This window comes from Mustelus asterias, chromosome 7 (assembly GCF_964213995.1).
Source record: "Mustelus asterias chromosome 7, sMusAst1.hap1.1, whole genome shotgun sequence".
Lineage (NCBI taxonomy): Eukaryota > Metazoa > Chordata > Chondrichthyes > Carcharhiniformes > Triakidae > Mustelus > Mustelus asterias.
In genome coordinates this window covers 93,857,032-93,884,661 of record NC_135807.1, presented here as the reverse complement: position 1 = coordinate 93,884,661, position 27,630 = coordinate 93,857,032, and the positions used below count along the sequence as shown (strand labels likewise).

At 42.3% G+C, this 27,630-nt stretch overlaps 1 protein-coding gene across 8 annotated transcripts in view; it reads left to right on the top strand.

The window, feature by feature from the left end:
* rad21b (RAD21 cohesin complex component b) overlaps window positions 1-27,630 on the top strand; it is an 82,415-nt gene that overhangs the window by 30,624 nt on the left and 24,161 nt on the right. For all 8 annotated transcript variants that reach the window (XM_078216477.1, XM_078216482.1, XM_078216479.1 and 5 more), the window contains exons 2-5: window positions 8,743-8,921; window positions 11,487-11,616; window positions 18,759-18,858; window positions 20,569-20,675. In XM_078216477.1, the coding sequence (XP_078072603.1) occupies window positions 8,778-8,921; window positions 11,487-11,616; window positions 18,759-18,858; window positions 20,569-20,675 (481 nt within the window). In that variant the 5' untranslated portion in view covers window positions 8,743-8,777. The remainder of the gene's footprint in view (window positions 1-8,742; window positions 8,922-11,486; window positions 11,617-18,758; window positions 18,859-20,568; window positions 20,676-27,630) is intronic.

Genomic DNA, 27,630 nt, shown 5'->3' with positions numbered 1-27,630 from the left:
ACGGTAGCTTCACTTTCCATTTATGTATTTTTCAGTGGCCCATAACTTTCTGGATCCTCAGCATCACATTTGGGTGATAACCCAATGATATGCTGGGGAATTCCTCTGGGAAGTTTCTACGCGAGAGTTTACCCAGCAATTGCCCAGAAGTGCTAACTTTCTCTGGATGATTGCGTAGGGCTTCAAACCATCTGACAGAACTGATGTAAATTGCTACATTTGGATAGTTCTGCCATGTTTACGCTGAAAATTATTCTGAGAGAAGGGGAAAAAATTATTTTTAACTTATGGTAATTTAACAGCGAGAAATATCAATGCTGAAGATAGGAAAGGGATTTAAGCTTTGCGATTTTATTCTGAAATTTCCTATTATTTTATCAGTTATTTATTGACTTTCTCAATTAGTTCAGTATATCTCCACATTTCATGCACAACACTGTCCAGCACTGCTCATTTCCATTCTTGGCTATGTGAACTTCTCTTTTCACACCCATGTGATCACCTCGAGTGTCTATCTGGGTTCTATCCTCCTTGTCATTTATAGAAACCTCTAGGTAAAATAATAATGTAGAAGTTAAGGATTGTATTAGATTAAAGGAAGAGGCTTGTGTTGCAAAGAATAGAAGCAAATCTGAGGATTGGAGTGTTTCAGAAACTAGCAAAGAGCTACCAAAAAGTTGATTACAAAAGAGAAAAATAGAATGAGCAACTAGCCAGGAATATAAAAACAAGTTGTAAGAGCTTTTACAAATATATAAAAAGGAAATAGAGTAGCTAAGGTAAATAGGTCCTTTGTAAGCAGTGTCAGGAGAAATTATAATGGGGAAGGAGGAAATGGCAGAGATATGGAACAAATATTTTGTGCCTGTCTTCACAGTAGAAGAGGCAAGTCAAGTTGCATGCCCGAAAATAGTGGGTAACCTACTGCTAAAGTGAGGAAATTGAGGTAGTTAACATCAACGAGAATAAAAGTATTGGAGGAATGTAAGCGACTAAAATCCAACAAATCCCCAGGACCTGATGGCCTATCTCCAAGAGGTCTAGGAAGATAGTTGCAGAGATAGTGGATACACTGGCTATGATTTTTCCAAAATAGCCTAGATTCTGGAATGGTGCCAGCAGATTTGAAATTAGTAAGTAAAACACTGTTATTCAAGAAAGGAGGGAGAGAGAAAATGAGAACTACAGGTTAGTTAACCTGGCATCAGTCATCAGGAAAGTGCTGGAATCTATATTATTAAGAAAGTCTAACAATGCACTAAGAGCATTATATGTTTAGAAAAACTTCATGTGGTCGTTGATGCACCATCAATCGAGCAAAGACTAGTTTGTATGCAAGAACAAATAAGCTTTTATTAGCAAAAGACTTGGAGCACACCCATGCCGATGAACTGGCCCAGACTGAGGCGGGGGGTGGGGAGCAGTCGCCTTTATACCGGGGGGGGGAGGAGTCTCGGGTAGGGACGGCAGGGATGTGTCCAGGCATGTCACATATACAGGTAATAAGCTAACAGTGGTTTACCACAGTTGTACTAAAGGGATATTGCGTTTTGAGAAAGTTATTCATATTATTTGAGGATGCAACCAGCAGGGTGGACAAAGTGAGACCAGTAGCTGGAGTTCTAAAAGATGCCAGACAAAAAGTTGGAAGGGAAGATAAAGACTCATGGAGTTGGAAGTAATTGTCAGCATGGATAAAGGATTGGCTAACAGACAAGAAGAAAAGTATAGACATAAATCGGGCATTTTCCAAATTTGGCAGGTTGTGACTAGTGGAGTGCTGCAAAGAGCAGTGCTGTTAGAATCTATATTGATAACTTGGATGAAAAGACAGTACATAGCATATCTAAATTTGCTGATGAGAAAAAAGCAAGGTGAAAATGTAAGCAGTAAGGAGGACAGAGGTTGAAACTAATAAATAGGTTAAGTGTAGGCAAAAAGTTGGCAGATAGAGTATAAAATGGGGAATGGTGCAGTTACTAGTTTAAAGAATAGAAAAGCAAAATACTTTCAAAACAGCATGAAACTTGTAAATGTTCAAAGAAACTTGGGTGTACTAGTGCTAGGAACACAAAGTTAGCATGCAGGTACAGCAAACAATTAGGAAGACCAGTAATATTTTTTTTAATTCATGGAATACTGGCTAAGCTAGCATTTATTGCCCATTTCTAATTGCCCTCGAGAAGATGATGAGCTGCCTTCTTGCAGTCCATGAGGTGTGCTTTTAGGGAAAGAGTTCCAGGATTTTGACCCAGTGAAGGAACAACAATATCTTTCCAAGCAGTGAATCTTGTGAAGGTACACACTGCTTCTATTGGTGAAGGGAGTGACTGTTTGTGGATGGGATGCTAATCAAGCAGCCTGCTTTATCCTAGGTAGTATCAAGCTTCTTGAGTGTTGTTAGAGCTGCTCTCATCTCGGAAAGTGGAGAGTATTCCGTCACACTCCTGACTTGTGCCTTGTAGATGGTGGACAGGCTCTGGGGAGTCAGGGTGAGCCATCTCCACCGGATTCCTAGCCTCTGTCCTGCTCTTGTAGCCACAGTATTTATATGGCTAGTGCAGTTTTGGCCAGTGGTAACACTCAGGATGTTGATAGTGGGGGATTTAGCAATAGTACTGCCATTCAATGTAAAGAGGTTTTGGTTAGATTCTCTCTTGTTGGAGATTGTCATTGCTTAGCACTTGGTGCAAATCTTACTTGCCACTTGTCAATCCATACTGTCTGGGTCTTGTTGCATTTGAACATGGACTGCTTCAGTATCTGAGAAGTCACAAATGGTGCTGAACATTGTGTAATCATCAGCGAACATCCCCACTTCTGACCTTCTGATGAAACAGCTGAAGATGGTCAGGCCTAGGACACTACTCTGAGTAACTTCTACGGTGATGTTCTGGAACTGAAATAGACATCCAACAACCACAACCATCTTCCTTTTGTGTTAGGTATCACTACAGCCAGTGGAAAGTTCTTTCCTGATTCTCATTGATTCCAGTGAGGGGGGATCTTATGGAGACTTATAAGATAATGCGGGGGCTGGATAGGGTGGAGGCGGAGAGATTCTTTCCACTTAGTAAGGAAGTTAAAACTAGAGGACACAGCCTCAAAATAAAGGGGGGTCGGTTTAAGACAGAGTTGAGGAGGAACTTCTTCTCCCAGAGGGTGGTGAATCTCTGGAATTCTCTGCCCACTGAGGTGGTGGAGGCTACCTCGCTGAATATGTTTAAAGCGCGGATGGATGGATTCCTGATCGGTATGGGAATTAAGGGTTATGGGGATCAGGCGGGTAAGTGGTACTGATCCACGTCAGATCAGCCATGATCTTATTGAATGGCGGGGCAGGCTCGAGGGGCTAGATGGCCTACTCCTGCTCCTATTTCTTATGTTCTTATGTTCAGTGGACCCCTTAATGCTACACATGGTCAGGTGCTGCATTGATGTCAAGAGCAGTCACACTCACCACACCTCTGGTGCACAGCTCATTTGTCTATGTTGGAAACAAGACTGTAATGAGGTCAGGAGTTGAGTTGCCCCAGCGGAACTCAAACTGAGTGTCATTAAGCAAGTTATTGCTAAACAAGTACTATTTGATAGCACTTTTTGATAACCCCTTCCATCTGTTTACTGACAATTGAGAGTAGATTGATTGGGGTGTAATTGGCTGGGTTGAATTTGTCCTATTTTGTACAGGATGTACTTCGGCAATTTCCACATTGCCGGGTAGATGCCAATATTGTAGCTATATTGGAACAGCTTGGCTAGAGGCATGGCAAGTTCCGGAGCACAAGACTTATTGCTGTTGTCTAGGCTCATTGCCCTTGCAGGATCCAATGCCTTTAGTTGTTTCTTGATATCTCATTGAGTGAATCGAATTGGCTGAAAATTGGCATCTGTGATGCTGGGGACCTCCGGAGGAGGCTAAGGTGGATCCCCTTTGCTGCCTCCCTGGGATGAGAGGATTCCCCAACGTAAATTGGGCCTATATTCTCCAGAGTTTGGAAGAGTGAGGTGTGATCTCATTGAAACATGCAATATTTTTAAGAGGCCTGACAGGATAGACAGAGGGAGTGTTTCTCTAGCTGAAGAATCTAAAAGCTGGGCGCACAGTTAATGAGTGGTCAATCATTTAGGGCTGAGGTGTAGGGGGGGAGAGAATGTCCGCGCTCAAAAGGGTTGCGAGTCTTTGGAGTTCTTTATTCCAGAGGGTTGTGGATGCCCTGTGAGTGTGTTTAAGGCTGGAATGGACAAATTTTTGCTGTCTGTGAGTCAAGAGATGTGGGGAGCAGACAGGAAAGCGGAGTTGAAGCCCATCATCAGCCATGATCATATTGAATAGAGAACTGTCTTGACAGGCTCTGTGGTCTACTCTTGGTCTTTTATATATATTTTTTTAATGTTCTCTCTGGGTGGTGGGGGAGGGGGAAAGATAATTCTCTCTTGATTTTGCTGATAGTGCCTCCACCTTTTTCTGAAGAAATGAAATTATTTCTTTGTCATGCTCTCATCTCTGTCCATGCAGGTGTCCTGTCCTCAGAAAAGAGAGGGGAGACTCTTGGCACCTTTCCTTGTGGCTTGTATAGTACAAATATTGCTAAACTGAAGCAAGCTACACTTCCACATTTGATTTCTGGTCAGTGTTGAATATATTGATCTCAGCAGTTGGAATGTGACAGTTGGCCATAATATTTCTCGACTGAAATTTCAAAAATTGACCCAAAAAAACCCTGCTAGAAAGTGCATGCATGTAGATGTGAATGAAAGACAGTGGACTCTATGGTGATACTGGAAATCAGGCATGGGGGCAATTGGGATGGGGTGAATCATGAATCACGTATTGCAATGCATACTGTACTGTTTTATTCAAGATGCACTGTGCTATTACAAAGTGTGTATAATTTTCTTTTCCCTTCGTTTCTATTTCCAAATCACAGTTTTGCAGAGAACAGAAGGAAGCCATTTGGCTTGTCTTGTCTTGCCTGTCCTGGCTCTTTGAAAGAGTTTTGGACAAGTCACAATTTCTTTCCGTTAAACATTTGGAAGGCTGCAGCCATTGTCATTGACCAGGCTTTGTACCATTGATGCCAATCTTTCCTTGGCTCTGGCTACAGTCTCCAGTTGCATTTCCTGTGTTCAGTTTTAGGCACAAAACCCCTGAAACTGTGTATTGACTTTCAAGGGGGTGCATTATGGATCCATCAGACTTCATCAGGGGTTAAATTCTAAAGACACGTTATATAAACTTGACTTGTATTCACTTGACTTTAGTTAGTTAAAAGGTGATCCGATTGAGGTTTTCTTTAATGTTAAGCACATTCAATAGGATTGCATCTGATACCACAAGAGATGGTGATTCAGCCAGCCAGGCATGACTGCTGTTTCTTTGAAAGAACTGTCCAATTTAATTTCTCAACCCAGCCTTTTCCCCATAACCCTCCAAGTTAGTCGTCTTCAACTGCATGTCCAGTTGTCTTTCAAAAGTTCTTTTGGAATCTGATCCTACCACTCTTTCAGGAAATACATTCCAGATCTTAATCTATATTCAGAGATTTCCACATTTTTTTTGTCAGTTATTTTAATATATCCTTTGGTTGCCAACTCATTTTCTAGGGGAATGGATTCTTCCTCAATTTTGAATGCATGATTAAATCTCAAAAGCACCTCTACTATAATGAGGACAATCAAAACTTTCTCAGTCTCTCCACATTTCTGAACTTCTTCATTCCTGGTAAATTTCCTCTATATCCTCTCCACCAGCAACAACCAGGACCATGGCATTCTTCCTGAAGTGTGATGCACAAATTGTATACAATGCTCCAGCTGAGGTTTAACCAAGATTTGTAAATATTGTTTTTTGTGTGGTGTATTCATTGTGCCTGTTTATAAAGCCAATTATGCTGTATACTTTAACTGTCAGCGTACTCTGCACTTTCACAGATTTTTAAGTATGTGCACTCGGGTCGGTCGGTCTCCTTGCATCTTCCGTAAAATAGTACCATTTGGATTATATTATCTCATGTTGATTCTCTCATGATGTTACTTGACTCTTAACTGCAGTAAATTGATTACCATATTTCTTCCCATTCAATATTAAGTTTTTTTTGCACTGTTTTCTACATTGTCATGTTATCCGTCGTCCACAAACTTCTAAATTCTACTTCATATGTCGAAGCCCAGCACATTTAAATGTAACAAGAAGAGTAATCGTCCCAATACTGCCCCTTGGAGTTCCCATTGTTTAGTCTTTCCAGTCAAAAAATGATCCATTCTCTGGGGTGAGGAAATTGCAAAAGAAAAGTATATTGTATAGGATGTCCAATCCATAGGATGCAAGACTGGGCGGACAAGTGGCAGATGGGCTTCAACCAGATAAATGCGTTGTGGTCCATTTTGGTAGGACAAATGGGATGAAGGAGTACAATATAAAGGGAAAGACTCTTAGTACGGTAGAGGATCAGAAGGACCTTGGGGTCCGGGTCCATAGGACTCTGAAATCGGCCCCGCAGGTGGAGGAGGTGGTTAAGAAGGCGTATGGTGTGCTGGCCTTTATCAATCGAGGGATTGAGTTTAGGAGTCCAGGGATAATGATGCAGCTATATAAGACCCTCGTCAGACCCCACTTGGAGTACTGTGCTCAGTTCTGGTCGCCTCACTATAGGAAGGATGTGGAAAAGATTGAAAGGGTGCAGAGGAGATTTACAAGGATGTTGTCTGGATTGAGTGGCATGCCTTATGAGGATAGGCTGAGGGAGCTCGGTCTTTTCTCCTTGGAGAGACGAAGAATGAGAGGAGACCTAATAGAAGTGTATAAGATGTTGAGAGGCATAGATCGGGTGGACTCTGAGGCTTTTTCCCAGGGTGGAAATGTCTGCTATGAGAGGACATAGGTTTAAGGTGCTGGGGGGTAGGTACAGGGGAGATGTTAGGGGTAAGTTTTTCACACAGAGGGTGGTGGGCGAGTGGAATCGGGTGCCGTCAGGGGTGGAGGAGGCGAGCTCAATAGGGTCTTTTAAGAGACTCCTGGATGAGTCCATGGAAATTAATAGGATGGAGGGTTATAGGTAGTTCTAGAAGGTCGGGATGTGTTCGGCACAACTTGTGGGCCGAAGGGCCTGTTTGTGCTGTAGTTTTTCTATGTTCTATGTTCTAATCCCTCTATTCCCTCCAAGATGATCCGAGGGCTCTCTGCTTCTTCCTTGAGCAGAGGTCTAAATAATCACCATCCACCACCACACTCCTCCACCTGGCTAAACTCGTGCAGTCACTAAATAATTTATCCTTTAACTTGGCTCACTTCCTGCAAATTAAAGGTGTGGTTTTACCTGCATGGGTCCCAGTTATGCCTGTATTTTTGTTGGTTATGTGAAACACTCCTTATTCCAGTTCTACCCTGGCGTGCTCTCCCAACTTTTTTCCCATACATCAATCTTTGTATTGGTGCCACTTCATGTTCTTGTCTGGACCTGGAAAATTTATCAATTTTGCTTCCACTTTTCACCCATCGCTCATGTTCACATTGTCTCCATTTCCAGTGATAGACTGACCATCGATATTCATTACAAACCCATCAACTCCCACAGCTACCTCGACTGCAGCTCCTCCTGCTCCTTGTAAGGACTCCATCCCATTCTCCAAGTTTTCCTGCCTCCATTGCATCTGTTCTGATGATATCACCTTTAGAAATGGTCTTTCTGACATGTCTGCTTTTTTTTCTTTGAGTGAGGTTTCCCAAGTTGACAGGGCACTCATCCAGGTTCGACCTATTTCCTGCACTTCTACCCTCACCCTTCCCCTTCCTCCCAGAACCATGACAGGGTCCCACTAGTCCTCACTTTTCACCCCACTAGCCTCTGCATTCAAAGGACCATCCCCTGCCATTTCTGCCAGCTCCAGCAGAGTGCTATATGAAACACATCTTCCCCTCATGCTCTCCCTGCTGTCAGCATTCCACAGGGATTGCTCCCTTTGTAACACCCTAGTCCACTCCTCCCTCGCTCCCCATCTCCTTCCCATGGCACCTTCCATGGCTATTTTAGAAGGTGCAGCACCTCTTTCCTCCTCATTTAAGGCCACAACACTCCTTTCAGGTTAAACAGCTTTTACTTGTACTTCCTTCAATTATGTCTATTGTATTCGCTGCTCCCAAGGTGGTCTCCTGTACATAGGGGAGACTAAATGCAGACTGGGTGACAAATTTGCAGAACACCTTCACTTGGTCATTAAGTATGACCTCCAACCTTCCTTTTGCTTGCTGTGTCAACTTAGCAGCTTGCTCGCATGTCTGCCCTTGGCCTGCTGCAATGCTCCAGTAAAGCCTGTTGCAAGCTGAAGGATCAGCCTCTCATCTTCTGGTTGGCACGTTGCAGCCCTCTGCACTCAATATTGAGTTCAACAGTTTTAGATTGTGATCTTTTTCCTCCACTCTTATCCCCCCCTTTTTAAATATCCCAGACATTTTATGCCATAAGCATGCCCCTCCCACACCAGGCCACTTGTATTTTGTTCTTAAAGTTGCTAAATCTTGTTGCAGTTTCTCACAGCTGTGCTTTAACATCTAACACACTCGTCCTTTCTTTAGCTCTGATGAAGAGGCATAAGGATTCAAAATGTTAACTCTGCTTTCTTTCCTTACAAATGCTGCCACACCTGCTGTGATTTTCCGCATCCTCTGTTTTTGTTTGAGTATATTGTGTATGTTATGTAAAATTGATCTTTTTTGATTTTCGGCAATTTTCTTTTTCCTAGGTTTATGATCTTGGGCTAAAAGATTACCACAGAAGATGTTTTACGCTCACTTTGTGTTGAGCAAACGTGGGCCGCTAGCCAAAATTTGGCTTGCGGCCCATTGGGACAAGAAGCTCACCAAAGCCCATGTGTTTGAATGTAATCTGGAGAGCAGCGTGGAAAGCATAATTTCTCCAAAGGTAAATTTTCTAATTAGGCCCCTTTATCTGCATCATGTATTTGCTAACAAAGTAAGCTCTACAAATTATATAGTTAATTTGTTTTTAAAAATTGTCCTTCAAGTATGTGTATTTCCTCATGTTGCCATTGCATTTTGTTTTGGGAATTTTCTTCTCCTTATGCCATTCCTCAGAGTTGAAGATGATTTGCTTCCACACTAAAATTAATTCTCAGGTGACTGAGGTATCCAATGCACAACCTACAGTCTCTGTTACAGATGGGGAAGCACAGTAAGAAGTCTCACAACACCAGGTTAAAGTCCAACAGGTTTATTTGGTAGCAAATACCATAATGTGCTCCGAAAGCTTATGGTATTTGCTACCAAATAAACCTGTTGGACTTTAACCTGGTGTTGTGAGACTTCTTACTATGCTTACCCCAGTCCAACGCCGGCATCTCCACAGATGCGGAAGACAGTAGTGACAGGAGTGGGTGAGTGAGGTGCCCGGGTTGCATGCATTCCTTTCACTGTCGATGCTTGGCTTCAGCTTCCTCTTGGTGATGAAACTTGAGGTGTTCAGCTCCTTCCCGGATGTTTTTTCTCCATTTCGGAAGGTCTTGGGCCAGCTGTTTCCAGGTGTTGGTGGAAATGTTGCACTTTTTCAAGGAGGCTTTGAGGGTGCCCTTGAAGCCTTTCCTCTGCCCCCCTGGACCGTGCTTGCCATGTCAAAACTTTGAATAGAGCACTTGTTTAAGCAAATCAGGCATGCGTATGATGTGGCCCACCCAATGGAGCTGATCGAGCATAGTCAATGCTTCGATGCTGGGGATGTTGCTCTGAGTGAGAACACTGATGTTGGTGCACCTATCCTGCCAATGGATTTGTAGAATCATGCAAAGACAACGCTGGTCATACTTCTCCAGGGCTTGAGCTTACTGTACATAGTCCACTGAGCCATGTCGGAGGGCGGGTAACACCATTGCTCATAGACCATAGGTCTAGTGTCAGCTCTGAGGTTATGGTCTTTCTCAAGAGACCAAATGCTGTGCTGGCAAACTGAAGGAGGTGTTTAATCATGTCTGTCCTTGTTGACAATGGGCTTCCGAGGTATGGAAAGTAGGCCATGTTGTCCAAGGTTTCATTGCGGATTAAGATAATCGAGGGTAGTGCTGTGTGGTGGGGGCAGGTTGGTAAAGGATCTTTGTCTTGTGGGTGTTTAGTATAAGGCTTATGCTGTCATATGCCTTGGTGAAGGTGTTGACGATGGCTTGGAATTTGACCTCCAAGTTTGGGCAGATGCAAGCATCGTCAGCATACTGTAGTTCAATTACAGAGATGGCATGATCTTGGATTTGAGCTTGCAGTGGAGGTTGAACAGATTCCCTTTTGTTCTGAAAATTGCTCCACTCTAGCGGGGAGCTTGCTGAGGGTGAGATGGAGCATTGCAGCAAGGATGATCAAGGAGAATGTTGGTGCGATGACACAGGCTTGTCTGCCTCCTGTCCAAACATTAATTGGGTCTGTGGTGGATGCTTTGGTCAGGATCACAGCTTGTATGTCATCGTGGAGCAGGGGGAGTGCAAACTTTTGAGGGCAGCCAAAACAGAGGAGAACACTCCATAATTCCTCACATTTGACAGGTCTTTGTTAGGTCAAAGAAGGCCATCTGCAAGGGTTGGTGCTGTACCCGACATTTCTCTTGCAATTGCTACATGGTGGAGATCATGTCCATTGTGCCCCTTAGTGGACGAAATCTATGTTGGGACACTGGGAGGAGCTCTTCAGGTGGTGATTTAAGGAGGACTCTTGCGATGACCTTCCTTGTGGCTGACAAAGGAAATTCTTCTGTAGTTAACTGCAGTCAGACTTGTCACCTTTCTTGAAGATGGTCACGATTGTGGCATCTATGAGAACCCCTGGCATGTTCTCCTTCATGTATCCGTGCCAGCAGTGCTTCTCCGCCAGGTTTTAGTGCTTTGGCGAGATTCCATCAGCTCCAGACGCCTTGCTCTTTAGCTGTCAGATGGATTTTTCTACGTACTGCTGGGTTGGGGTTGTGCTGGGATGATGGTGGGTAGCTTGCTGTGGGATGGAGCCAAGGATACTCGTGTTGAAGACAGTCTCTGTTAAAAGGGCTTTCAGCGAGTGCAGATGAGCACCTCCATTCTTGGCCAGCATTGGATGAGCCTTGGGTGCTTAAGCCATAGGTGATCTTGACTGTGCTAAGGAACAAGTCATGATTTTCTGGGAATTTTATTCTGCAGTAACATCTGTGCATGCCGTTGTTGCATGGCTGGTCTCTCGTGTAGTTTTACTCAATAAATTGGATGGTCAGATATACCCGTCAATTACATTTTCACCATGCTATTTTTCACTTTCTCCTTCTTCATCTTTTTCTTGCTTTCTTTGCTACTTCTACCATTGAACTTCCTTTACTTCGTGTTTTTTTTTTTGGATGGTATGGGATGGTGCAGCTCAGCAAAAAGCTACTAATGGTTGCTGACCACATTTAGGAAGACTTGATGCTTGATAGACAATTTTGAAACTTTTTTCATTGTTAGTTTCTAATCACTGTCTTTTCCAGGTCAAGATGGCTTTGCGAACCTCTGGGCACCTTTTGCTGGGTGTGGTGAGGATTTATCACAGAAAAGCCAAATACCTGCTGGCAGACTGTAATGAAGCCTTCATAAAGATTAAAATGGCTTTCCGTCCAGGTGGGATATGGGTATTTTGCTTCATAATTAATGTTTTTAATATATTTTAAAAATTGGAGGAGGATAGTTCTGGTAGAAATATTGAGGTATGTGTTTTTCTTTGTGCTTCAAAATGGAACCTCAGGAATGCTTAGAAAACTTGTCAGTGCTCTCATAACTTGCATAGGTCTTGATGCATGTAATCAGCAAAAACTAGTTTTAATGCAGAACAAATTAGAAGTGTAAAACTGACATGAGTTGTCTAGACTTAATAGGTTTGACTGCTAAGATTCCAATGTGTAGTTTTGCCTTTCCTGCCACAGTTTGTTGACGTGGAATCACTTGTATTACTGGTTACTGCTCTCAACAGAGCTAGCTGCCAAGTTTTTCCATAATTTACAGTTCATGAGTGTGAATACACAAAGCGTAGCAAATGAGGATGGTAAGCTGCAGGCACAAATATCCACATGGGAATACATTGTTGTGATGATAACGGCAAGAACAGGACTGGGTACTAAATATTTCTGGATTCAAGGCCCTCAGAAAAGCGAGGGAAGGGAAGAATGGAGGAGAATATTATAGTGTTGAAAGGAAGTTGCCTTGCAGGTTCTTGGACAGAATCTATTCGGTTTGACTCAAATGATTAAGATGCCATTACACTACTGGATGTGTTCTGTAAATGTGCTCAGGAGAATTTTTTTTTTTGTTGGGTTGGATATATACTGATCAAGGAAAGCGATGTTGTGGATTCTGGTTCTTGAGGTTTAAATAGGGAGTCACTTGGGGAACAGTGGTGATATAAGGTTTAGATTAGCCGTGGAAAAGGGCAATGAACAAATTACAGTTTTTTTAAAAAAGAGCTGATTGTAGAGGAGTCAAAACTGTCCTGTGTAAATTGGGATCAAAAATTGGCACGCAGAAGTGTAATTGAAGAATGGACTGCCCAAGAGAATATTATTCGGGTACAGGTGAGGTATGTTCCTATGAAGAAGGTGCACAACGAAGTTCGGAACTCCCTGGATGGCAAAAAAAAGGCAAATAAAACCAGCAGGAAAAGGAGAAATCTGACGTGAGAACCTGCCTGAATGTAGAAAATTCATAGAAGTGAAAAAAGAAATAAAAGCAAAGCAAGAGTGAGAAGAGACTGATGGTTAGGATATAGGGACTCAAAGTCTTGCCAAGGCATATACGTAGTAAAAGGTGTTAAGAAAGTAAAACTAGTTAAAATGGGGGGAGTTGACATACTAGATGGGCAAAGATTGATGGTGAGGAGATATTAGGCTGGTTGTCTTAAATGTTGATGTGTCACCAGGACTGGATGTGGGGGTATTTCAGGATGTTGAAGGAAATAAGGGTGGAAATGTAATTTCCCCGATGAGCTCAACGCATTCTTTGCCTGTTTTGAGCAAGAGGTCGGCAAGAGCATGCCCTCCATCCTGGAAGCCTCGAGCGAACCTGTATCTGAGGTCACTATTGCCGACACTAGAACAACCTTCTCAAAAGTCAATCCATGGAAAGCAACTGGCCCAGATGGGGTACCCAGACGAGCACTCAGGTCCTGCGCAGATCAGCTGGTGGGGGTATTTGCAGACATTTTCAACCTCTCTTTACACCAATCTGAGGTCCCTATCTGCTTCAAGAAGATGATCATCCCAGTACCAAAGAAAAACATGCCTTAATGACTATCGTCTGGTGGCTCTGACATCCATCATTATGAAGTGCCTCGAAAGGTTAGTCATGGCACAAATCAATTTCTGCCTCCCAGATTGCCTGGATCCACAACAGTTCACCTATTGCTGCAACAGGTCCACAGCAGATGCCATCTCCCTGGCCCTACACTTCACCCTGGAACACGTAGATAACAAAGATGATCTAAGATTGGGGCGGCACAGTGGTTAGCACTGCTGCCTCACCGCGCCAGGGACCCGGGTTCAATTCCTGCCTGGGTCACTGTCTGTGTGGAGTTTGCACATTCTCCCCGTGTCTGTGTGGGTTTCCTCCGGGTGCTCCAGTTTCCTCCCACCTTCCAAAAATGTGCAGGTTAGGTTGATTGGCCATACTAAATTACCACTTGGTGTCAGGGGGATTAGCAGGGTAAATACATGGGGTTACGGGGATAGGACCTGGGTGGGATTGTGGTCGGTGCAGACCCGATGGGCCGAATGGCCTCCTTCTGTACTGCAGGGATTCTATGAAAGATACTTATGTCAGACTCCAATTCATAGACTACAGCTCAGCCTTTAACACCATTATTTCTCTGAGACTCATCTCCAAACTTCGTGGCCTGGGGCTTGGCTCCTCCCTCAAACTAGATCCTAGACTTCCTAACCCACAGACCGCAATCTGTAAGGACAGGCAACAACACCACCTCCATGATCATCCTCGACATCAGTGATCCACAAGGCTGTGTTCTTAGCCCCTTACTACACTCCTTATACATCTCTGATTGTGTGACCAAATTCCCCTCCAACTCCCTTTTTCAAGTTTGTTGATGATACCACCATTGTGGGTCAGATCTCAAACAATGACAAGGTGGAGTACAGGAAAGAGAGGGAATCTGGTGAACTGGTGCGGCGACAATAATCTCGCCCTCAATGTCAACAAAACAAAGGAGATGATCATCAACTTCAGGAAGCAAAGTGTGGAGGACTTACCCCTGTCTCCATCAATGAGGATGAAGTAGAAATGGTCAAGAGCTTTTAGATGTCCAGATCACCAACAATCATGCGGGCGCTGTAGTTAAGAGAACCCACCAACCCCTCTACTTTCTCAGGAGACTAAGAAAATTTGGCATGTGCGCTACAATTCTCTCCAACTTCTACAGATGCACCATAGAAAACATTTTTGGTTGTATCGCAGCTTGGTATGGCTTCTGTTCTGTCCAAGACCGCAAGAAGCTACAAACGGTTGTGAACGAAGCTCAGTCCATCACTCAAACCAGCCACCCACCCATTGACACTATCTACACTTCCCGCTGCCTCGGAAAAGCCACCAGCATAATCAAGGACCCCACGCACCCTGGACATACTCTCTTTCACCACCTTCCATCGGTTTAAAAAAATACAAAAGTCTGAGGACACGTACTAACCGACTCAAAAACAGCTTCTTCCCTGCTGCCATCAGACTTTTGAAAGGATCTATCTTGCATTAAGTTGATCTTTCTGTACACCCTGGCAACACTAACACATTCTGCACTCGCTCCTTTCCTTCCCTATGCTTTGTCTGTATAGTGCGCAAGAAACAATACTTTTCACTGTATACTAATACACGTCACAATAGATCAAATTAAAATGGCAGAGGCATTGGCCATGATCTTCAAATTCGTCTTGGAAACGAGGATGGTGCCAGACAACTGGAGAATTGTAAATGTTGCACTTTTCTTGAACAAGCATGTAAGAATAAATCCACCAACTTGAAAGCTGAGAGGAGATAATCCAGGGCAAAATTAAGTCACTTGAGCAAGCATGGATTCATTTGTTGATTAGTATCATGAACTTGATTGAGTCATTTGATGAGAATAATACAGTTGAGGTGATGTATATGAATTTACAAAAGGCATTTGATAAAGTGGCATGTGATAAGCTTGCCAGCAAAGTTAAGGCCCATGGAGTAAAATGGGCAGTGGCAGCTTGGTTGCGAAGTTCGCTTTTTGATAAAGTGTTGGTGAGTGGTTGGTTGCTTTTCTTACTAAAGGGTGGGTAGTTTTTCTTTATATATTAAAGACTTCAAGGAGAGTGTAGAAAAATTGAGACTATTTCCAGGGATAGAGAGTAGTTAGAGTCATGGAGTTTTACAGCACAGAGAAGCCCATCCAGCCATCAATCATGTATCTATTCTAATTTTCCAAATTCCAGCCCTTGGTCTGTAGCCTCGTATGCAATGGTGTTTCAAGTGCTCATCTAAATGCTTCTTAAATGTTCTGAGGGTTTCCACCTCTACTACCCTTTCAGGCAGAGTTTTCCAGATTATCTCCACACACTGGGTGAAGCAGTTTTTCCTCAAATCCCCTGGCCGTTACCTTAAATCTACAGATCCTGGTTATTGACCTCTCTACTAAGAGAAATGTTCTTCCCATCTATATCTAACCTTTCTAAGTCCCTCAATTTTGTACCTGAGTCAATTGGAAAGGCTAGGGTTATTCTTAGAGAAGATTCAGAGGAGATGTGTTGAAGTTGTTCAAGATCATGAGGGGTCTGTAAAGATTAGAAATAAACTTCTCGAAGGGTCAAGAACCAGATGACAGGCTTAAAATGAAAGAAAAGCTTCTTTACGCAATAAGTGGTTAGGATCTGGAAAGCATGACTTAAGGGTGTGATGGAGGAGCAGATTCAACCATTCCTTTCAAAATGGGATTGGATAAGACCCAGAAGGGGAAAAATTTGCTGGGCCATAAGGAAAGGTTGCGGTGGTAGAACTAGTTAAAGTGCAGAGCACTGCCACAGGCTCGAAGGGCAGAATGACCTCTTTCTGTGCTCTAACCTTTCAGTAATTCTTTCTATGACTCTAATAACTCAACAATGATAGCACAATATTAATTTTCCTACCATCTACCACATTAGTCTATAATGCAATTTTTTTCTGAAAGTTGAGAGTAGATTTGAGAATGTACTTACTGCTCTGTAGCAGATAAGGAGGTGGGTGGGGGAGGGTACCTGACATCCTAAAGGAGATGGCTGTAGGGTGGGTGCACTAGCAATGATTTTTCAGAATTCATTGTTTTCTAGAATGGTCCCATCACATTGGAAGTTGGCAAATGTTACTCTGTTTCTCATGAAAGGAGGGAGAGAGAAAACGGGGAAATACAGATCAGTTGGCCTAATATCAGTTGTTAGGAAAATGCTGGAATCTATTAAGGAAGTGTGAACAGTGCACTTAGAAAAGCATAGTATGATTAAAATAAGTCAACATGATTTTGCTAGAGGGAAATCCTGTTTACCAAATTTATTTGAACTTTTTGTGGATGTAACAAGTAAGGTAGATAAAAAGCAAGGTAGATAAAAGGCATGTCTAAAAGACTTTCAGCGAGGTGCCACACAAAAGATTAATAAGCAAGAAAAGTGTGCATGGAGCTGCACATTTAAGTCAATAATAAGCATGGTTAAAAAGGATTAGTTAACAGGTAGGAAGCAGAGAGGGCGATGTAAATGGCAGGTAGTAAATAGTAGAGTACCAGAAGGGTCAGTTCTGGGGCTTCAACTATTTACTGTCAAATGAGTAATTTATCTGAGTTTGCTGATGCAAAGCTAGGTGGAAAGGAAAGCTGTGTGGAAGGCATAGAGGTTGAAACAGAGACTGGTTAAAGGAGTGAGTGGGCAACAAGATGGCAGATGGGTTATAATGTAGGGAAGTGTTAAATTATTCACTTTAGTCAAAAGATTAGAAGCTCTGAAAATTTTTCCTAAAAGTGAGAAACTTGTGTGTTGATGTTCATAGAGACTTTGATGTGTTTGTATAACGAACACAAAAGATGAACATGCAGGTCCAGCAACCAATTAGGAAGGCAAAGGGCATATCGGCCTTTATTTCAAAAGGTTTGGAGTACAGGAATGAAGAAGTCTTGTTTCAGTTGTACAGGGTTTTGGTGATGCGACACCTGGGATAGTGCAGTTTTGGTCTCCACATTAAAGAGAAGATATATTTGCCATTTGAGATGGTACAGCAAAGTTCACTAAATGGTCCCTGGGATGAGGGCGTTATGATGTGGAGATGCTGGCGTTGGACTGGGGTAAACACAGTAAGAAGTTTAACAACACCAGGTTAAAGTCCAACAAGTTTATTTGGGAGCAAAAGCCACACTAGCTTTCGGAGCACTGCCCCTTCATCAGGTGAGTGGGAGTTCTGTTCACAAACAGAGCATATAAAGACACAATCTCAATTTACAAAATAATGGTTAGAATGCGAGTCTTTACAGGTAATCAAGTCTTAAAAGGTACAGTCCTGGCTGGAGACAATACACATCTCTTTAACCTGTGCTTAACCCTCGCTCCACTCACATTGTCTGTACCTTTAAGACTTGATTACCTGTAAAGACTCGCATTCTAACCATTATTTTGTAAATTGAGATTGTGTCTTTATATGCCCTGTTTGTGAACAGAACTCCCACTCACCTGATGAAGGGGCAGCGCTCTGAAAGCTAGTGTGGCTTTTGCTACCAAATAAACCTGTTGGACTTTAACCTGGTGTTGTTAAACTTCTTAATGAGGGAGTTATCCAATAATGAGAGGATGACCAAATTGGGCCTATTTTATCTGAAGTTTAGAATGTGGGACAATCTCATTGAAATGTACAAAATTCTGAAGGAGCTTGATGGGGTAAATGCTGAGAGGCTGTTTCTGGTTGGAGAATCTGAAACACAAGGGCACCGAAGGGCTACAGGGAAATTAGTTCACACAAAGGGTTGTGAATCTTTTGAATTGTCTACCCCAGAGGGTTGTGGGCCTCCATCATTTAATACATTTGTGGCTGAGATGAACAAATATTTGTCTTGGAGAACAAGGGCTATTAGGAACTGGTAGGAAAGTGAAGTTGAAGTCCAAGATTAGCCGCAATCGTATTGAATGCTGGTTCAAAAGGCATGTGGTTTATTCCAATTTCTTATATTCTTGTGGTTATAATTTTTAAATATACATGATGTAACTTCAGAAGTGCAACACCGTTTATCATTTTGCTCCTATCCAAACCGTAAACAAATCTAACATCAATTTTCTGATTAAATTTGCAAAATCTATAATCAGATAAAATGTATTAGTTTGTCTCTCAATGGAGACCAACAGGCTGAATATTTACACACTTGTACTTAAGAAGTTCAAAGCATGGAATCACAAGAACAATATGTTGTAAATGCTGTGGGCAAGAGTGATCCTGGAAAATTTGCAAATTCATGAGTCCTATTGTGCTTGTTCAGGATGAGTACTGTGAATTAATCCAGCTGTGCAATTTTAAAGGTATATTGACAGTATCCTAGCATAACTGCACCAGGAAGTATGTTTAACCATTGGTGTGCGAGTGGAGCTCAGATCTCATGCTCTAATCAGAAACTATTGATTGACTGCGCATGTGACTGGCATCTCTATCCAAATTTGACTGCTGATTTCTAAATGAGTAACTGGTTAACAGTATGTTAGCCTATTATTAAATTGACAAATTTGCTACCTCCATTATAGGTGTTGTGGATCTTCCAGAGGAGAACCGAGAAGCTGCATACAATGCTATCACGTTGCCTGAGGAATTTCATGATTTTGACCAGCCGTTGCCTGACTTGGAGTAAGTGTTTTTAAATCATGTTTGAGGAAATGAATATTCTTGCACCACAAAAGAATTTCAGAATTGATATCAAAGAGTGCATAATTGCGGGGAGGGGGATAAGTTGGGGAATACCTAATAGTTGCCAAATATGATCTATCTTTTTTTTGAGAGAAAATATGGCGACATAAAATGAACCAAGCTATTTACACAAGCAACATAGAATTAGAACAAAGGATTCACTTATCACTTGGCAGTCAGAAAAAACATAAATTGAAAGATACTCTTAAGTTTTCAAGAGCCCACAAAATCAAATAGTTGGGAATTAATGTCGTGTTTTTTGCCTCTTAGACCTACAGCTCAAAAATATAAACTTTTTCACCAATATTTTTCTGTTAGTGGCATTGACTTCATTCTTGGATTTGGTTCCTTGCAACTTAATAGCCCTCCAGTGTCTTGCCAAATATGTCATTATCCCATGTGAAAAACTTGACCAGCATCACAAATATGAATCTGATTTTGTCCTTATTCAACACCTGTATCAAAATACAGAGCTGTTTGACAATGACTCGGAGCAAACATCCTAGGCAACATACTTTCCCCTTTCCTATTTAATCCAGGATGACAGAATCCAACTGGTTGCATAGTTGAGATTAGACTGTGTAGTATAAACTGAGCATTGAACAATGCATAGTTGTGATGGCCCAGTTATATCTAGTATAAATTTGTTGAGCCAACGTAGTGCCCTGTTTAACTTGTAATTCACAGTGGACTTCCTCAGTGATGTGCTTGGCTAAAAAAGCCATGGTTTCCAAGGTGGTCTTTGTTAATGATATTGTGAAATGCATCTTTAAATAATTACTGACTCCTTAGAGAATAAATGCAAGGTCAAATCAAACAGGAATGCTGTGCAAATGTAGCAGCACTTTGTGGAATTTAGTCTTTTATCTTTTGATTGACTGAAATTGCATATTTTAGTAAAAGAATTATATTGTCAACCAAACAACACTGTTTCAGTTTTGTGTTTATTATGACAAACAATGTGAGTGTAGTTAACCGTCGCACCGTCACATTTTTATTAACTCAATTCAGATTTCAATATGGAAATAGAAAATCCCAAATTGGAGCATCCAAAGAGAAATCATATTTTTTAAAACATAGGATAAAGTTTTATGTATCATGTGTTTGCTATAATTTCAAAAAAATATTGACTAAGAACATACTTCAACTTCATCGAGATAGAGTAATGATTAGCTGCAGCACTCTGACATTATTGGAAAAGACAAACTCTGGAGAAAGTTCTTAATATTTAGTACAATCATGATGCGAGCACTTTTTGTTAGTCTCACTACTACATAGCCACTTTCAGAGAAAGTGTATCTGAATGATACTTTAATGTAGCAGCAGTTAATTTCCTGAACATCTATGAAAAGCTATTTGACATTTTGTTGGGATTAACCTTACTTCACTACTTACTATTCAGGGGTAGTTGCAATACCTATTGAGCCTTAACCTTCTGGCAATAACGGGGGGGGGGGGGGGGGGGGGAGGCGGATGTTTATCTACAATTCTTAATCTCTCCAGTTGTAATGTATGTGTTTCTACTGACCATGTTTTACATGGGATTTTTTAACAAGTTCTGTAGTTAAGTATTTTCTAGCTCTTGTCTAATCAGTTTAATTTGTGTAATTTAAAATCTTGGTTTAACCAAATCAATAATCTATTTCCTAGTGATATTGATGTGGCTCAACAGTTTACCTTGAACCAGAGTAGAGTGGAAGAGATCACTATGAGAGAGGAAGTGGGCAACATAACTTTACTTCAGGACAATGACTTTGGTGAGAATTGAGATTTTTTCCTGAACACAGACATAAACGTCTGATTTTCTTCTTGCCTCCAATAATTTCTGAATTTAGTCTTTAGCATTACTTCTGTTAGGAGTAGAATTTAGTGACATAACTGCTTGCGTAAAATTGCTTAAGCTGTTAATATTTAATATCAATTATATTTTAACGGCTTCATTACTTTGCTACAAATAGGAATTTTAATCTTTGTCATTAAAACTGAGCAATTTCCCCATAGCATTTAAAAATTTGAATCTATATTGAATTTGTAAACAAAAATGCCATTTCGGATAGAATTCTAGTAATTTCAGTGGTGTGGCAAGCTAAGGAATTGGTGCAGCATTTCTCTCTTTCAGGGAATTTCATAAGTCAGTACATAAAAATATAGAACAGGCTTAGTGGATTAGCTAGTCTTTATCCTGTCCTGCATGCATGTCTGAAAACTAGTATTTTCACTCTCAAATGGCAATGGTGCTAAGGATGTGCATTTGTGTTGTTCAAACAGTAGAATGGGAAGGGTAGATATTTTGGCTCTGATTTTCACACTCCTTGCCCAGCAAGAATAATAAGACATGGGAGCAGAATTAGGCCACTCGGCCCATTGAGTCTGCTCCGCCATTCAATCATGACTGATATTTTTCTCATCCCCATTCTCTTGCCTTTTTCCCCAGAATCCCTGACCCCCTTATTAATCAAGAACCTATCTATCTCTGTCTTAAAGACACTCAGTGACCTGGCCTCCACAGCCTTCTGCGTCAAAGAGTTCCACAGATTCACCACTCTTTGGCTGAAGAAATTCCTCCTCATCTCTGTTTTAAAGGATCGTCCCTTTAGCCTGAGGTTGTGCCCTCTGGTTCTAGTTTTTCCTTCTAGTAGAAACATTCTCTCCACGTCCACTCTATCCAGGTCTCGCAGTATCCTGTAAGTTTCAATAAGATCCCCCTTCATCCTTCTAAACTCCAACGAGTACAGACCCAGAGTTCTCAACCGTTCCTCATACGACAAACTCTTCATTCCAGGGATCATTCTTGCGAACCTCCCTTGGACCCTTTCCAAGGCCAGCACATCCTTCCTTAGATACGGGGCCCAAAACTGCTCACAATACTCCAAATGGGGTCTGACCAGAGCCTTTCGATAGCCTCACAAGTACATCCCTGCTCTTGTATTCTAGCCCTCTCAACATGAATGCTAACATTGCATTTGCCTTCCTAACTGCCGACTGAATCTGCACATTAACCGTAAGAGAATCTTGAACAATGACTCCCAAGTTCTTTTGTGTTTCTGATTTCCGAAGCATTTTCCCACTTAGAAAATAGTCTATGCCTCCATTCCTCCTTCCAAAGTGCATAGCCTCACACTTTTCCACTTGTATTCCATCTGCCACTTCTTTGCCCACTCCTAACTTGTCCAAGCCCTTCTGCAGCCCTCCTGCTTCCTCAATATTACCTGTCCCTCTACGTATCTTTGTATCATCTGCAAACTTAGCAACTGCCTTCAGTTCTTTCCTCCAAATCGTTAATGTATATTGTGAAAAGTTGTGGTCCCAGCACTGACCCCTGAGGCATACCAGTAGTCACTGGCTGCCATCCTGAAAAAGACCCCTTTATCTCCACCCTCTGTCTTCTGCCAGTCAGCCAATCCTCTATTCATGACAGGATCTTACCCTTAACACCATGGACACTTAACTTATTTAATAGTCTCCTATGTGGCATCTTGTCAAAGGCCTTTTGGAAATCTAAATAAATCACGTCCATTGGTTCTCCTTTACCTAACTTCCATGTTACCACCTCAAAGAACTCTAACAGATTTGTCAGACATGACCTCCCCTTGATGAAGCCGTCCTGACTCAGTCCTACTTTAACATTCACTTCCAAGTACTCTGCGATCTCATCTTTAATAATGGACTCTCAAATCTTGCCAATGACCGAAGTCAGGCTAACCGGCCGATAATTTCCCATCTGCTGCCTCCCTCCCTTCTCAATAACTCAAAAGCTCCTGCCATTGCTGTTCCACTGTCTTCCCTGCTAGGCGCCCTTTCCAATCAACTCTGGCCAGCTCCTCCCTCATGTCTTTGTAGTTATCTTTATTTAATTGTAATACCGTCACATCTGATAACAGCTTCTCCCACTCAAATTGCAGGGTAAATTCTATCATGTTGTGACCACTGCTCCCTAAGGGTTCCTTCACCTTGAGTCCCCTAATCAAGTCTGCCTCATTACACAACACCAAATCCAGAATTGCCTGTTCCCTAGTAGGCTCTGTCACAAGCTGCTCCAAAAAACCATCTCTTAGACATTCCACAAATTGCTTTTCTTGGGATCCACTACCTACCTAATTTTCCCAGTCCACTTGCGTATTGAAGTTCCCCATGATTAATGTAATATTGCCCTTTTTATATGCCTTTTCTATCTCCTGATTTATTTTCTGTCCCACATCCTGACTACTGCTAGGGGCCTGTACATAACTCCCATCAGGGTCTTTTTACCATTGCGATTCCTCAATTCTACCCACAGAGATTCTATGCCTTCTGATCCTACATCACTTCTTGCTATCAATTTAATTTCATTCCTTACTAACAATGCAACCCCATCCCCTTTTATCCATCTGCCTGTCCTTCCAATAGGACACACATCCGTGGATATTGAGACTCCAGCCCTGATCCCCTTGCAGCCACATCTCTGTGATGCCCACAACATCGTACCGGCCAATTTCAATGTGCGCAACAAGCTCGCTTACCTTGTTCCGTATACTGCGCACATTTAAGTACAACACGCTTAGTCCTGCACTGACCCTTCTCATACTTGTCACCTTTTTTGCTTTGCCTGAGTTTAGATTCCTGCCACCTTCTATACTGTCTGTTCTATTACGTGGTCTGGAAACTTTACTAATGTGAGAGAGGATTAAAATTTGAAAATTTAATTTATGGCTCCAACTCTTCTTGTTTCTAGACCCAGTAATTTGGGGGAATCATGCCAATAGCAAGGCTTCTGCTAAAGGCAGGCTTGTTCTACTTCATTTTCAACACCCACAGCCCATTGATCAGCAATGCAACTTGTGTTAACCTGAAGTCAATGCCCTGCACTATCTGTAATTTGACCATGATGGGAAGCAACAATTGACTAGTTGATGCCAAAATAAGCCTTTTTTTATAAGTTCTGTTAGAACCTCTTGATGATGAGGAACAGGAATGCTCCACAAAAGCCTCTCAAGGAATCCTTGGGCTAATGCAGCTTTGGCCTTATTCCCAGTTATGCTGAAACCTTTCTTTCACAAACTGCCAGAAATTATTCCCGTAGGTCCCCAACTTTACTTTCTGCCACTAAGTTCCCACGCCATACCTCTGGCCAGATAGTGATGTCTTTAAGTAAAGGTTCAACTGATGCAGTGGGGACCTGTTGGCTTGTGTCAAATTAATAGCAGCTGCAGAGGTTGAGTATGCAGCAAGAAAGGACATATATCATTTAGCTGATTCCTGTCTTGATGCTAGAGTACAAGTTCTGCTTTTACAGACTATTGTAATCCTGGAAAATCTACGGTCCTTTTTTGAAAATCACCACAGTCACTTTGTTAATTGAAGATTTGTTGGTCAATTAGTAGAGTTTTTAAAATTATTCATCATGAAATAAATGGTTGGATTGGCATATCGGAGGCAGTTATCTACTCTTAACCTTTCAGTTTTGGATTTTGGAAACCATCTTGACTTAGAACTATAGAACCATAGAAAATTACAGCTCAGAAACAGGCCTTTTGGCCCTTCTTGTCTGTGCCGAACCATTTTATGCCTAGTCCCACTGACCTGCACTTGGACCATATCCCTCCACACCCCTCTCATCCATGAACCCGTCCAAGTTTTTCTTAAATGTAAAAAGTGACCCCGCATTTACCACTTTATCCGGCAGCTCATTCCACACTCCCACCACTCTCTGCGTGAAGAAGCCCCCCCTAATATTCCCTTTAAACTTTTCTCCTTTCACCCTTAACCCATGCCCTCTGGTTTTTTTCTCCCCTAGCCTCAGCGGAAAAAGCCTGCTTGCATTCACTCTATCTATACCCATCAAAATCTTATACACCTCTATCAAATCTCCCCTCAATCTTCTACGCTCCAGGGAATAAAGTCCCAACCGATTCAATCTCTCTCTGTAACTCAGCTTCTCAAGTCCCGGCAACATCCTTGTGAACCTTCTCTGCACTCTTTCAATCTTATTTACATCCTTCCTGTAACTAGTTGACCAAAACTGTACACAATACTCCAAATTCGGCCTCACCAATGCCTTATATAACCTTACCATAACACTCCAACTTTTATACTCGATATTCCGATTTATAAAGGCCAATGTACCAAAGGCACTCTTTACGACCCTATCCACCTGTGACGTCACTTTTAGGGAATTCTGTACCTGTATTCCCAGATCCCTCTGTTCAACTGCACTCTTCAGAGTCCTACCATTTACCCTGTACGTTCTTCTTTGGTTTGTCCCTCCAAAGTGCAATATCTCACACTTGTCCGCGTTAAACTCCATTTGCCATTTTTCAGCCCATTTTTCTAGTTGGTCCAAATCCCTCTGCAAGCTTTGAAAACCTTCCTCACTGTCCACTACACCTCCAATCTTTGTATCATCAGCAAACTTGCTGATCCAATTTACCACATTATCATCCAGATCATTGATATAGATGACAAACAACAATGGACCCAACACCGATCCCTGCGGCACACCACTAGTCACAGGCCTCCACTCAGAGAAGCAATCCTCCACAACCACTCTCTGGCTTCTTCCATTGAAAGACAGTAAGAAGTTTAACAACACCAGGTTAAAGTCCAACAGGTTTATTTGGTAGCAAAAGCCACACAAGCTTTCGGAGTTCTTAGCCCCTTCTTCAGGTGAGTGGGAATTCTGTTCACAAACAGAGCTTGTGTGGCTTTTGCTACCAAATAAACCTGTTGGACTTTAACCTGGTGTTGTTAAACTTCTTACTGTGTTTACCCCAGTCCAACGCCGGCATCTCCACATCATTCTTCCATTGAGCCAGTGTCTTATCCAATTTACTACCTCCCCATGTATACCTAGCGACTGAACCTTCCTAACTAACCTCCCATGAGGGACCTTGTCAAAGGCCTTGCTGAAATCCAGGTAGACAACATCCACCGCCTTCCCTTCATCCACTTTCCTGGTAACCTCCTCGAAAAACTCTAATAGATTGGTCAAACATGACCTACCACGCACAAAGCCATGTTGACTCTCCCTAATAAGCCCCTGTCTATCCAAATATTTGTAGATCCTATCCCTTATCACACCTTCCAATAACTTGCCCACCACCGACGTCAAACTTACTGGCCGATAATTTCCCGGATTTCTTTTGGAACCTTTTTTAAACAACGGAACAACATGAGCCACCCTCCAATCATCCGGCACCTCCCCCGTGAATACTGACATTTTAAATATGTCTGCCAGGGCCCCTGCAAGTTCAACACTAGCTTCCCTCAAGGTCCGTGGGAATACCCTGTCCGGTCCTGGGGATTTATCCACTCTGATTTGCCTCAAGACAGCGAGCACCTCCTCCCCTTTAATCTGTAAAGCTTCCATGGCCTCCCTACCAGTTTGCCCTATTTCCGTAGACTCCATGCCCGTTTCCTCAGTAAATACGGATGCAAAAAAACCATTTAGTATCTCCCCCATCTCTTTTGGTTCCATACACAGTCTACCACTCTGGTCTTCAAGAGGACCAATTTTATCCCTCACTATCCTTTTGCTCCTAACATACCTATAGAAGCTCTTTGGATTTTCCTTCACTCTGTCTGCCAAAGCAACCTCATGTCTTCTTTTAGCCCTCCTGATTTCCCTCTTAAGTAGCTTCTTGCACTTTTTATACTCCTCGAGCATCTGATGTGTTCCTTGCTGCCTGTACATTTCATACAACTCTCTCTTCCTCTTAATCAGTGTTACAATCTCCCTCGAGAACCAAGGTTCCTTATTCCTATTTACTTTGCCTTTAATCCTGACAGGAACATACAAACTCTGCACTCTCAAAATTTCTCCTTTGAAGGCCTCCCACTTTCCATTTACATCCTTACCAGAGAACAGCCTGTGCCAATCCACACTTCCCAGATCCCTTCTCATTTCATCAAATTTGGCCTTTTTCCAGTTCAGAACTTCAACCCGAGGACCAGATCTATCCTTATCCACGATCAGGTTGAAACTAATGGCATTATGATCACTGGATCCAAAGTGTTCCCTCACACTCACATCCATCACCTGCCCTAACTCATTTCCCAATAGGAGATCCAATATCGCATCCTCTCTAGTTGGCACCTCTATATACTGACGTAGAAAATTCTCCTGAACACATTTTACAAACTCTACCCCGTCTAAACCTTTAACAGTATGCGAGTCCCAATCTATATGTGGAAAATTAAAATCCCCTACTATCACAACTTTGTGTTTCTTGCAGTTGTCAGCTATCTCTCCGCTGATTTGCTCCTCCAATTCTCGCTGACTATTGGGTGGTCTATAATACAAGCCCATTAATGTGGTCATACCTTTCCTGTTTCTCAGCTCCACCCATAGGGCCTCTGTAGACAAGCTCCCTAATCTATCCTGCCTGAGTACCGCTGTAACATTTTCCCTGACCAACAATGCCACCCCCCCACCTTTTATCCCTCTGCCTCTATCCCGCCTGAAACATTGGAACCCTGGAACATTGAGCTGCCAGTCTTGCCCCTCCTGTAGCCAAGTTTCACTAATGGCTATAATGTCATATTTCCATGTGTCTATCCACGCCTTCAGCTCATCTGCCTTCCCCACAATACTCCTGGCATTGAAATAGACACACCTCAAAAAATTATTTCCACCACACTCTACCCTTCCATTTGTGATTTTGCTTGAACTAACCTGTCTTTTTACCCCTGCTCCACTATCTGCTCTGGCACTCTGGTTCCCACCCCCCTGCAAAT